This window comes from Mixophyes fleayi, chromosome 5 (genome assembly GCF_038048845.1).
Source record: "Mixophyes fleayi isolate aMixFle1 chromosome 5, aMixFle1.hap1, whole genome shotgun sequence".
Lineage (NCBI taxonomy): Eukaryota > Metazoa > Chordata > Amphibia > Anura > Limnodynastidae > Mixophyes > Mixophyes fleayi.
In genome coordinates, this window is record NC_134406.1 from 277,930,712 (window position 1) to 277,944,319 (window position 13,608).

At 48.4% G+C, this 13,608-nt stretch overlaps 1 protein-coding gene across 3 annotated transcripts in view; it reads left to right on the plus strand.

Annotated features, from left to right (window-relative positions):
• NOS3 (nitric oxide synthase 3) overlaps positions 1-13,608 on the plus strand; it is a 91,130-nt gene that overhangs the window by 71,893 nt on the left and 5,629 nt on the right. For all 3 annotated transcript variants that reach the window (XM_075214242.1, XM_075214240.1, XM_075214243.1), the window contains exons 24-25: positions 7,356-7,504; positions 8,793-8,987. In XM_075214242.1, the coding sequence (XP_075070343.1) occupies positions 7,356-7,504; positions 8,793-8,987 (344 nt within the window). The remainder of the gene's footprint in view (positions 1-7,355; positions 7,505-8,792; positions 8,988-13,608) is intronic.

The window sequence follows — 13,608 nt, forward strand, 5'->3', positions numbered from 1 at the left end:
TCATGATGCAGAGCACCAATCTGAAGGGTTACTGGAGACGTACTCTGGGTGATGAGACCGTTGATGAGACGTGATCCATCGATAGCCGTCACAGTAATGGGAGTTTTTAAGGTAATCACTGGTAGAGACCATTGATTTACTAACGATTTGGAAATAAAATTTCCTGCTGCTCCGGAATCAATCAATGCCTGTGACTCAAAGGTTTTGGTAGCAAAGGAAATAGTCACATCAAAAGCGCAGACTTTAGATTTCATAGACGATGGAGAGGACTCCAGGGACCCTAACTTCACCTCTCCAGAACTAGTTAGGGCCTGGCATTTCCCGATCTCTTAGGGCAGGAGCTGAGGACATGAGTGGAATCAGCACAATAGATACAGAGTCTATTCTTGACTCTTCGTCTCCTCTCCTCAGAAGATAACTTGGAACGTCCTATCTCCATGGGAATCACAGCAGGTGACACTGGACGAAATTGAGGGTTAGAGCGAAGAGGTGCTTTAGCAGAAGTCGTTTTCTCAGCCTCTCTTTCACGAAATCTCATATCAACACGATGGCATAGAGAGATCAAATCTTCAAGTGACGAAGGAAGCTCTTGAGTAGTCAGTGCATCTTTAATTTTATCGGAAAGCCCCTGCCAGAAGGCGGCAACTAGGGCTTCAGTGTTCCACTGAAGTTCAGAGGCTAAGATCCTAAATTGAATGACGTACTGGCCTACAGTATGAGATCCTTGTCGCAGACGGAGGATGCTGGAAGCAGCGGAGGTCACACGACCTGGTTCATCGAACACACTTCGAAATGTAGAAATGAATTTGGCACTATCTTGTAATATTGGATCGTTCCTCTCCCACAGAGGGGAGGCCCAAGCCAGGGCTTGTCCTGAAAACAAAGAGATAAGATAGGCCACTCTGGAACGATGGGTAGAAAAATTTTGAGGTTGGAGCTCAAAATGGACTGAACATTGGTTAAGGAAACCCCTACAAGTTTTGGGGTCTCCATCGTACTTTGACGGAGTAGGCAGGTGAAGCGTGGAAGCTGTAGACACCTGGGATGGCAATGGGGAAACGGAGGAAAGCACAGGAGCTTCAGTAGTCGCTGTCACAGTCTGTCCAGATGTTCCTTGGGAGGTTAATGACTGATAACACTGAAGTAACAGCTGTTGGCGGGCATCCTGTTGCTCCACACGGCTAACCAGATGTTGCAGCATCTCTTTGGCGGTAGGTTCCGCATCTGGGTCTGTCATGGCCTGATCTTACTGTCACGGGCACTAGGAGTCTTTACCCAGGGATCACCAGATGGTAGGCTTACCAGAGCAATGTAGATGGTAATAGGGTACTCTGGTAGCTGGGTGATCACGGAACATGAAATGATGGCCGATGAGATGCTCAGGAAAGTCTATGACTAGCAACACTGGTAATAATGAGATAATAATACACAAGGAACTGTATGGACAAGGACACGTGAAGGTAGTCAGTGGTCTGCGATAGCAAGTTGTACCACTGCTATAGTGAGGAGGAATGTCCAACAGAAACAAGGAGGTGATGAGAGTCAGCGGTCTGCGGGTAGCAAGTTGTACCGCTGTCTGAGTGAAGGAATGGAATCCAAGTGGAGGTATCCAGGTAGTCAGTGGTCTGCGGTAGCAAGTTGTACCACTGCTATGTGAGAGGAGGATGGAACAGGTGATACCGGAAACAGGGATCAGTGGTCTGACATCAGCAAGTTGTACCACTGAATATATATGTGAGGAGGTGCCCAGGGGAAGACTGCAACACAGGATATACACAGGCACCTTATACACGATCCACAGTAATATGCACAATATAGATATATATATAGATATAAATGACTGAGCAGGTCTGCAATCTAGAAAGTCTCTTGAAGTAGTCCAGCACAATGATAACACAGTCAATGATGGCAATAGACTCAGCGGATAGCAGACTCCAGAGAGAACCAAACACAGTCCAGCAAGATATGCAATACACAGCACAGTCAATGAGAAGTATGCATACCGTGGTTCAGCAGTAGCAGTCAGATGGGATTGCAGCGGTACCTGAGCGGCTGGAGGCCGACTGGATAGGAAGTCCCTGGATAGGTGAGGCAGCGGTCTAGCAGGTGCAGCGCACAGGTGAGTAGACCAACAGGGACACAAATCCACAGGAGTCAGCAACACGTGGAACTGGGCTCATAGGGGACCCAGGAGAATGGAGATGATCCAGCAGAGGGTAGTAGATGAGATACAAATCCAATGCTGACAGGAGGGTAGAGACCAGTGGAACACGTGAAGGCGTGGAGAGTGGATCAGCAGGAGATGGACGATAGCGCTGACCACAGCAGCAGGACTCAGCGGCACACGGAGGTAACCAGTAGCAACCACAGGAACCAACAGCGATGGGAAACAGGAGTGCAGCGCAGGGCAGGAGCTGTTGATCACGAAGTGTAGCAGATGGTAATGAAAGCGGCAGTCTCGAGGAAGCCACAGCAAAGATGAGATGAGACTGTAGTGCACGGAGGCAGCGGATAGTAATCAGCTGGCAGTCACGATGTTGAACACAGGCGAGTTGCAAGCAGGAGACTGTAGTGCACGGAGGCAGCGGATAATAGTCAGCTGGCAGTCACGATGATGAACACAGGCGAGTTGCAAGCAGGAGACTGTAGTGCACGGAGGCAGCGGATAGTAGTCAGCTGGCAGTCACGATGATGAACACAGGCGAGTTGCAAGCAGGAGACTGTAGTGCACGGAGGCAGCGGATAGAAGTCAGCTAGCAGTCACGATGATGAACACAGGCGAGTTGCCAGCAGGAGACTGTAGTGCACGGAGGCAGCGGATAGGAATCAGCAAACAGACTCGATGAGAAGCAGGTGAGTGAAGTAAAAGCTGGAGTGCACGGAGGCAGCGGATAGCAATGAGCAAACAGTCACATTGATATAAAATAACGTTGAAGTGGTTTAGAAGACTGTAGTGCACGGAGGCAGCGGATAGGAATCAGCAACAGTCCCAAAGATATACAATAGCGATGAAGTGGTATAGAAGACTGTAGTGCACGGAGGCAGCGGATAGGAATCAGCAAACAGTCACGATGATACAGTTGATGGTAGAAGTGGTATGGGAACCACAGTAGTAGAAGTGGTTTGGAAACCACAGGAATAGAAGTGGCTAGGAAACCACAGGAATCAGCAGCGCTGAATACACGAGGAATACAGGAACACCTTCAGAGACTCATGAGGAATGAGACTCCAAGATCAGGCAACGTGGTGTTGACCACAGGTGCTTAATATAGGGAGGTTGCCTGATCTGCCAATTGAGTTAAAGGGGTATACACTGAAGTATAGAAAAGGGCTGCGCATGCGCAGACCCTCAGGATGGTGGACGACCACGGTTCCTAAATGTCCGGGAAGAGGCACTCACGGTCCGGTGAGTGACACTTTTACAATATATATTATTATTACTGTCATTGAGGCTCCGCAGTGTCAGACATGGAAAGAATAGAGGATCCACAAATTAGAGACATACAAAGGAGACAAAATAAATGCAGACATGGAAACAAAGGCTAGGGAGGCCGCTTACATTGTTAGAGCTTACACTCTAACGGGAATAGGGCAGAGCTGAGACTAAACGAGTAGAGATGTCACCATTGCCAGTGTGAGTGTATATGTGGGAGTAGGGTAGGTGTGAGGGTGTACCAGTGTGAGTAGTCTAGGTGGGAGTAGGGTAGGTGTGAGGGTGTACCAGTGTGAGTAGTAAAGGTGGGAGTAGGGTAGGTGTGAGGGTGTACCAGTGTGAGTAGTATAGGTGGGAGTAGGGTAGGTGTGAGGGTGTACCAGTGTGAGTAGTAAAGGTGGGAGTAGGGTAGGTGTGAGGGTGTACCAGTGTGAGTAGTATAGGTGGGAGTAGGGTAGGTGTGAGGGTGTACCATTGTGAGTAGTATAGGTAGGAGTAGGGTAGGTGTGAGGGTGTACCAGTGTGAGTAGTGTAGGTGGGGGTAGGGTAGGTGTGAAGGTGTACCAGTGTGAGTAGTAAAGGTGGGAGTAGGGTAGGTGTGAGGGTGTACCAGTGTGAGTAGTGTAGGTGGGAGTAGGGTAGGTGTGAGGGTGTACCAGTGTGAGTAGTATAGGTGGGAGTAGGGTAGGTGTGAGGGTGTACCAGTGTGAGTAGTATAGGTGGGAGTAGGGTAGGTGTGAGGGTGTACCAGTGTGAGTAGTATAGGTAGGAGTAGGGTAGGTATAAGGGTGTACCAGTGTGAGTAGTGTAGGTAGGAGTAGGGTAGGTGTGAGGCTGTACCAGTGTGAGTAGTATAGGTGGGAGTAGGGTAGGTGTGAGGGTGTACCAGTGTGAGTAGTGTAGGTGGGGGTAGGGTAGGTGTGAAGGTGTACCAGTGTGAGTAGTAAAGGTGGGAGTAGGGTAGGTGTGAGGGTGTACCAGTGTGAGTAGTGTAGGTGGGAGTAGGGTAGGTGTGAGGGTGTACCAGTGTGAGTAGTATAGGTGGGAGTAGGGTAGGTGTGAGGGTGTACCAGTGTGAGTAGTATAGGTGGGAGTAGGGTAGGTGTGAGGGTGTACCAGTGTGAGTAGTATAGGTGGGAGTAGGGTAGGTGTGAGAGTGTACCAGTGTGAGTAGTGTAGGAGGGAGTAGGGTAGGTGTGAGGGTGTACCAGTGTGAGTACTATAGGTGGGAGTAGGGTAGGTGTGAGGGTGTACCAGTGTGAGTAGTACAGGTGGGATAAGGGTATGTGTGAGGCTGTACCAGTGTGAGTAGTATAGGTGGGAGTAGGGTAGGTGTGAGGGTGTACCAGTGTGAGTAGTGTAGGTGGGAGTAGGGTATGTGTGAGGCTGTACCAGTGTGAGTAGTATAGGTGGGAGTAGGGTAGGTGTGAGGGTGTACCAGTGTGAGTAGTGTAGGTAGGAGTAGGGTAGGTGTGAGGCTGTACCAGTGTGAGTAGTATAGGTGGGAGTAGGGTAGGTGTGAGGGTGTACCAGTGTGAGTAGTATAGGTGGGAGTAGGGTAGGTGTGAGGGTGTACCAGTGTGAGTAGTGTAGGTAGGAGTAGGGTAGGTGTGAGGCTGTACCAGTGTGAGTAGTATAGATGGGAGTAGGGAGGGTGTACCAGTGTGAGTACTATAGGTGGGAGTAGGGAGGGTGTACCAGTGTGAGTAGTATAGGTGGGAGTAGGGTAGGTGTGAGGGTGTATCAGTGTGAGTAGTATAGGTGGGAGTAGGGTAGGTGTGAGGGTGTACCAGTGTGAGTAGTATAGGTGGGAGTAGGGTAGGTGTGAGGGTGTACCAGTGTGAGTAGTATAGGTGGGAGTAGGGTAGGTGTGAGGGTGTACCAGTGTGAGTAGTATATGTGGGAGTAGGGTAGGGGTGAGGGTGTACCAGTGTGAGTAGTATAGGTGGGAGTAGGGTAGGTGTGAGGGTGTACCAGTGTGAGTAGTGTAGGAGGGAGTAGGGTAGGTGTGAGGGTGTACCAGTGTGAGTAGTATAGGTGGGAGTAGGGTAGGTGTGAGGGTGTACCAGTGTGAGTAGTATAGGTGGGAGTAGGGTAGGTGTGAGGGTGTACCAGTGTGAATAGTGTAGGTAGGAGTAGGGTAGGTGTGAGGGTGTACCAGTGTGAATAGTGTAGGTAGGAGTAGGGTAGGTGTGAGGCTGTACCAGTGTGAGTAGTATAGGTGGGAGTAGGGTAGGTGTGAGGGTGTACCAGTGTGAGTAGTGTAGAAGGGAGTAGGGTAGGTGTGAGGGTGTACCAGTGTGAGTAGTGTAGAAGGGAGTAGGGTAGGTGTGAGGGTGTACCAGTGTGAGTAGTGTAGGAGGGAGTAGGGTAGGTGTGAGGGTGTACCAGTGTGACTAGTGTAGGGGGGAGTAGGGTAGGTGTTAAGGGTGTACCAGTGTGAGTAGTGTAGGAGGGAGTAGGATAGGTGTGAGGCTGTACCAGTGTGAGTAGTGTAGGAGGGAGTAGGGTAGGTGTGAGGGTGTACCAGTGTGAGTAGTGTAGAAGGGAGTAGGGTAGGTGTGAGGCTGTACCAGTGTGAGTAGTATAGGAGGGAGTAGGGTAGGTGTGAGGGTGTACCAGTTTGAGTAGTGTAGGAGGGAGTAGGGTAGGTGTGAGGCTGTACCAGTGTGAGTAGTATAGGAGGGAGTAGGGTAGGTGTGAGGCTGTACCAGTGTGAGTAGTATAGGAGGGAGTAGGGTAGGTGTGAGGGTGTACCAGTTTGAGTAGTGTAGGAGGGAGTAGGGTAGGTGTGAGGCTGTACCAGTGTGAGTAGTGTAGGAGGGAGTAGGGTAGGTGTGAGGGTGTACCAGTGTGAGTAGTGTAGGTAGGAGTAGGGTAGGTGTGAGGGTGTACCAGTGTGAATAGTGTAGGTAGGAGTAGGGTAGGTGTGAGGGTGTACCAGTGTGAATAGTGTAGGTAGGAGTAGGGTAGGTGTGAGGCTGTACCAGTGTGAGTAGTATAGGTGGGAGTAGGGTAGGTGTGAGGGTGTACCAGTGTGAGTAGTGTAGAAGGGAGTAGGGTAGGTGTGAGGGTGTACCAGTGTGAGTAGTGTAGAAGGGAGTAGGGTAGGTGTGAGGGTATACCAGTGTGAGTAGTGTAGGAGGGAGTAGGGTAGGTGTGAGGGTGTACCAGTGTGACTAGTGTAGGGGGGAGTAGGGTAGGTGTTAAGGGTGTACCAGTGTGAGTAGTGTAGGAGGGAGTAGGATAGGTGTGAGGCTGTACCAGTGTGAGTAGTGTAGGAGGGAGTAGGGTAGGTGTGAGGGTGTACCAGTGTGAGTAGTGTAGAAGGGAGTAGGGTAGGTGTGAGGCTGTACCAGTGTGAGTAGTATAGGAGGGAGTAGGGTAGGTGTGAGGGTGTACCAGTTTGAGTAGTGTAGGAGGGAGTAGGGTAGGTGTGAGGCTGTACCAGTGTGAGTAGTATAGGAGGGAGTAGGGTAGGTGTGAGGCTGTACCAGTGTGAGTAGTATAGGAGGGAGTAGGGTAGGTGTGAGGGTGTACCAGTTTGAGTAGTGTAGGAGGGAGTAGGGTAGGTGTGAGGCTGTACCAGTGTGAGTAGTGTAGGAGGGAGTAGGGTAGGTTTGAGGCTGTACCAGTGTGAGTAGTATAGGAGGGAGTAGGGTAGGTGTGAGGGTGTACCAGTGTGAGTAGTGTAGGAGGGAGTAGGGTAGGTGTGAGGCTGTACCAGTGTGAGTAGTGTAGGAGGGAGTAGGGTAGGTGTCAGGGTGTACCAGTGTGAGTAGTGTAGGAGGGAGTAGGGTAGGTGTGAGGCTGTACCAGTGTGAGTAGTGTAGGAGGGAGTAGGGTAGGTGTGAGGCTGTACCAGTGTGAGTAGTATACTACCCGCTACTGGTATCCACAACTGGAATATTCTCCATTACAGGTCTGGTTCCTGGTGAGATGACCTTAGTCTTCGGCTCCAGATGTGCAGAACTCGATCACATCTACAAAGAGGAAAGCTATGACGCCCAGAAGAGGGGAGGCCTTACCCAGATCTATACAGCCTTCTCACGCCAGCCAGACACTCCAAAGGTGAGCAGTTAGCCACCTATATAAACGTAAATGTCATTCACAGCTTCCATTATCCCTGTCTGTCCAACATATCTTCCCATTCAGTGACTTCTCCACAGTCTCAGTGTGCCCAATATATCGACACATTCCAAGACCTCTCCACCACCAAGGTCTGTCCAATATATCTTCCTATTCATAGACCACGTCATCGTCTCACTGTGACATATTCACCCACTCACAGACCATTGTCTTGTTCTGTCCAACAGGTCTTCCCATTTCAAGACCTCTCCACCATCTAAGTCTATTGCTATATTTTTTGTCCCATGTAAACCACTCTTGAGCGATGCTGCCTCTTATCAGTGAATATTAACTCATTAGATTATTTGTATTATTGCAATTCCTAATAGTTGGAAAGGTTTAGTGAGCAGCATCACTCTGGAAAGTGGCCCTAGAGGCAGAAGTCACAGCTCCATCCTGTTCCTATAATATTAATATGAGGAAGTAGTTTGCAAGGACAGACTCTCTGTGCCCCCAATAGATACTGGATTCAACCCAAGCACCATAGGTTTGACACAATGACTGTGACAGGTCCTCATATGGACCGCCAGTATGGGTACAATTATTATTGTGTATTTATATAGCTTTATCATATTATGCAGCGCTGTACAGAGGACATCAGCCGCACTGGAGCTTATAATCTAAATTCACACAGACACACACAAGGGTCCAGTCGGTCATTGTGTCTTTCTAAAGCTATTGACAAAAACATTCCTGGAAGATTACTGTATTATAACATAGTGTGATAATGTAGTGTAATACTGTAGTGTAATAATTTAGTGTAAGACCGTAGTGTAATAATGAATTGTTATAACATAGTGTGATAATGTAATGTAATATAAAATATCCAGAATTATTGTCACAATGAGGGAAATGAACAGAAATACACTAATCCTATACTGCTGTATGTATGTATATACAGCAGAGTGTTGTGTGTTCCTTGAGATATTTACCGATACCCAGATGCAAGGGCAGAGTACCGATACCAAGATGCAAGCATGGAGTACCAATACCTAGACGTAAGGACAGAGTACCGATACCTAGACACAGGGATAGAGTACTAATAACTAGACACAAGGATAGAGTACCAATACCAAGATGCAAGCATGGAGTACAAATACCTAGACGTAAGGACAGAGTACTGATACCCAGATAAGCGAATAAAAGATCAATACCTAGATTACAAGAATAATTTACTAATACTCAGATACAAAGATAAAAACTGAGTTTTATTCCTCTGTTTCGCTCTCAGACCTACGTACAGGATATTCTGCGTACGCAGCTTGCGTGTCATGTATATGATGTGCTGCGGAACAAGAACGGACATATGTACATATGTGGGGATGTCACTATGGCCACCGATGTCCTACAGACTGTCCAGCTCATCCTCGTGTCTCAGGGGGACATGAGCATCATTGAAGCTGGAGACTACATCGGGGAGCTGAGGGTATGTAGAGCGTGTTCTCCGTACAGCACATATGCCCATCCGCAACTCTCCCTCCACCAGTAACACCAAACACTGCACTGATCCCCATATCTCCACCAGTGACACCAAACACTGCACTGATCCCCATATCTCCACCACTGACACCAAACACTGCACTGATCCCCATATCTCCACCAGTGACACCAAATGCCGTTGAAAAATAATAACAATAAGTGTGTATACAGCAATGTCTAAGGTTAAAGATTACATGGTGGCTGAGTATTGATGTTTTTAGTCATACAGGGTTAACGATCAATCATAATCTGGCTTAAGAGAGACAAGTTAAATTAAGTTAAGAGATAGAACTAGTTAAACAGTGGTTTATCTATGGTTTGCATTGTTGGGGAAGGAAAGGAGAAAAGGTGCTGGAAAATTTTATTAGAAATCAATAATTGTGCCAGATCAGACAGAGGATGGGTATATAAGCTAGTGGGTGGGATTGTTGGATGTTGGTGGCAGCTGAGCATCAGATAGAGGATGGGTATATAAGTTAGTAGGTGGGACTGTTGGATGTTGGTGGCAGCTGAGCATCAGATAGAGGATGGGTATATAAGCTAGTGGGTGGGATTGTTGGATGTTGGTGGCAGCTGAGCATCAGATAGAGGGTGGGTATATAAGTTAGTAGGTGGGACTGTTGGATGTTAGTGGCAGCTGAGCATCAGATAGAGGATGGGTATATAAGTTAGTGGGTGGGACTGTTGGATGTTGGTGGCAGCTGAGCATCAGATAGAGGATGGGTATATAAGTTAGTGGGTGGGACTGTTGGATGTTGGTGGCAGCTGAGCATCAGATAGAGGATGGGTATATAAGTTAGTTGGTGGGACTGTTGGATGTTGGTGGCAGCTGGGGGATCAGACAGAGGATGGGTATATAAGTTAGTGGGTGGCACTGGTGGATGTTGGTGGCAGCTGAGCATCAGATAGAGGATGGGTATATAAGTTAGTTGGTGGGACTGTTGGATGTTAGTGGCAGCTGGGGGATCAGATGGAGGATGGGTATATAAGTTAGTGGGTGGGACTGTTGGATGTTGGTGGCAGCTGAGGATCAGATAGAGGATGGGTATATAAGTTAGTGGGTGGGACTGTTGGATGTTGGTGGCAGCTGGGGGATCAGATAGAGGATGGGTATATAAGTTAGTTGGTGGGACTGTTGGATGTTGGTGGCAGCTGGGGGATCAGATAGAGGATGGGTATATAAGTTAGTGGGTGGGATTGTTGGATGTTGGTGGCAGCTGGGGGATCAGATAGAGGATGGGTATATAAGTTAGTTGGTGGGACTGCTGGATGTTGGTGGTAGTTGTGTGGGATCAGATAGAGGATGGGTATATAAGTTAGTGGTTGGGACTGTTGGATGTTGGTGGCAGCTGAGCATCAGATAGAGGATTGGTATATAAGTTAGTTGGTGGGACTGTTGGATGTTGGTGGCAGCTGGGGGATCAGATAGAGGATGGGTGTATAAGTAAGTTGGTGAGACTGTTGGGTGTCGGTGGCAGCTGGGGGGGATCAGACAGAGGATGGGTATATAAGTTAGTGGGTGGCACTGTTGGATGTTGGTGGCAGCTGAGCATCAGATAGAGGATGGGTATATAAGTTAGTTGGTGGGACTGTTGGATGTTGGTGGCAGCTGAGGATCAGATAGAGGATGGGTATATAAGTTAGTGGGTGGGACTGTTGGATGTTGGTGGCAGCTGGGGTATCAGATAGAGGATGGGTATATAAGTTAGTTGGTGGGACTGTTGGATGTTGGTGGCAGCTGGGGGATCAGATAGAGGATGGGTATATAAGTTAGTGGGTGGGATTGTTGGATGTTGGTGGCAGCTGTGGGATCAGATAGAGGATGGGTATATAAGTTAGTGGGTGGGACTGTTGGATGTTGGTGGCAGCTGAGGATCAGATAGAGGATGGGTATATAAGTTAGTTGTTGGGACTGTTGGATGTTAGTGGCAGCTGGGGGATCAGATGGAGGATGGGTATATAAGTTAGTTGGTGGGACTGTTGGATGTTGGTGGCAGCTGAGCATCAGATAAAGGATGGGTATATAAGTTAGTTGGTGGGACTGCTGGATGTTGGTGGTAGTTGTGTGGGATCAGATAGAGGATGGGTATATAAGCTAGTGGGTGGGACTGTTGGATGTTGGTGGCAGCTAGGGGATCAGATAGAGGATGGGTATATAAGTTAGTGGGTGGGACTGTTGGGTGTCGGTGGCAGCTGGGGGGATCAGATAGAGGATGGGTATATAAGTTTGTTGGTGGGACTGTTGGATGTTGGTGGCAGCTGGGAGGATCAGATAGAGGATGGGTATATAAGTTAGTGGGTGGGACTGTTGGATGTTGGTGGCAGCTGAGCATCAGATAGAGGATGGGTATATAAGTTAAAGGGTGGGACTGTTGGATGTTGGTGGCAGCTGAGCATCAGATAGAAGATGGGTATATAAGTTAGTGGGTGGGACTGTTGGATGTTGGTGGCAGCTGAGCATCAGATAGAGGATGGGTATATAAGTTAGTTGGTGGGACTGTTGGATGTTGGTGGCAGCTGGGGAGATCAGATAGAGGATGGGTATATAAGTTAGTGGGTGGGATTGTTGGATGTTGGTGGCAGCTGAGGATCAGATAGAGGATGGGTATATAAGTTAGTTGGTGGGACTGTTGGATGTTGGTGGCAGCTGGGGGATCAGATAGAAGATGGGTATATAAGTTAGTGGGTGGGATTGTTGGATGTTGGTGGCAGCTGTGGGATCAGATAGAGGATGGGTATATAAGTTAGTGGGTGGGACTGTTGGATGTTGGTGGCAGCTGAGGATCAGATAGAGAATGGGTATATAAGTTAGTTGTTGGGACTGTTGGATGTTAGTGGCAGCTGGGGGATCAGATGGAGGATGGGTATATAAGTTAGTTGGTGGGACTGTTGGATGTTGGTGGCAGCTGAGCATCAGATATTGGATGGGTATATAAGTTAGTTGGTGGGACTGCTGGATGTTGGTGGTAGTTGTGTGGGATCAGATAGAGGATGGGTATATAAGCTAGTGGGTGGGACTGTTGGATGTTGGTGGCAGCTAGGGGATCAGATAGAGGATGGGTATATAAGTTAGTGGGTGGGACTGTTGGGTGTCGGTGGCAGCTGGGGGGATCAGATAGAGGATGGGTATATAAGTTTGTTGGTGGGACTGTTGGATGTTGGTGGCAGCTGGGAGGATCAGATAGAGGATGGGTATATAAGTTAGTGGGTGGGACTGTTGGATGTTGGTGGCAGCTGAGCATCAGATAGAGGATGGGTATATAAGTTAGTGGGTGGGACTGTTGGATGTTGGTGGCAGCTGAGCATCAGATAGAAGATGGGTATATAAGTTAGTGGGTGGGACTGTTGGATGTTGGTGGCAGCTGAGCATCAGATAGAGGATGGGTATATAAGTTAGTTAGTGGGACTGTTGGATGTTGGTGGCAGCTGGGGAGATCAGATAGAGGATGGGTATATAAGTTAGTGGGTGGGACTGTTGGATGTTGGTGGCAGCTGAGGATCAGATAGAGGATGGGTATATAAGTTAGTTGGTGGGACTGTTGGATGTTGGTGGCAGCTGGAGGGACCAGATAGAGGATGGGTATATAAGTTAGTGGGTGGGACTGTTAGATGTTGGTGGCAGCTGGGGGATCAGATAGAGGATGGGTATATAATTTAGTGGGTGGGACTGTTGGATGTTGGTGGCAGCTGAGCATCAGATAGAGGATGGGTATATAAGTTAGTGGGTGGGACTGTTGGATGTTGGTGGCAGCTGAGCATCAGATAGAAGATGGGTATATAAGTTAGTGGGTGGGACTGTTGGATGTTGGTGGCAGCTGAGGATCAGATAGAGGACGGGTATATAAGTTAGTGGGTGGGACTGTTGGATGTTGGTGGCAGCTGAGGATCAGATAGAGGATGGGTATATAAGTTAGTTGGTGGGACTGTTGGATGTTAGTGGCAGCTAGGGGATCAGATGGAGGATGGGTATATAAGTTAGTGGGTGGGACTGTTGGATGTTGGTGGCAGCTGGGGGATCAGAAAGAGGATGGGTATATAAGTTAGTTGGTGGGACTGTTGGATGTTGGTGGCAGCTGGGGGATCAGATAGAGGATGGGTATATAAGTTAGTGGGTGGGATTTTTGGATGTTGGTGGCAGCTGGGGGATCAGATAGAGGATGGGTATATAAGTTAGTTGGTGGGACTGCTGGATGTTGGTGGTAGTTGTGTGGGATCAGATAGAGGATGGGTATATAAGTTAGTGGTTGGGACTGTTGGATGTTGGTGGCAACTGAGCATCAGATAGAGGATGGGTATATAAGTTAGTTGGTGGGACTGTTGGATGTTGGTGGCAGCTGGGGGATCAGATAGAGGATGGGTGTATAAGTAAGTTGGTGAGACTGTTGGGTGTCGGTGGCAGCTGGGGGGGATCAGACAGAGGATGGGTATATAAGTTAGTTGGTGGGACTGTTGGATGTTGGTGGCAGCTGAGCATCAGATAGATGATGGGTCTATTAGTTGATGGTACTGTTGAATGTTGGTGGCAGCTGGGGGATCAGATAGAGGATGGGTATATAAGTTAGTTGGTG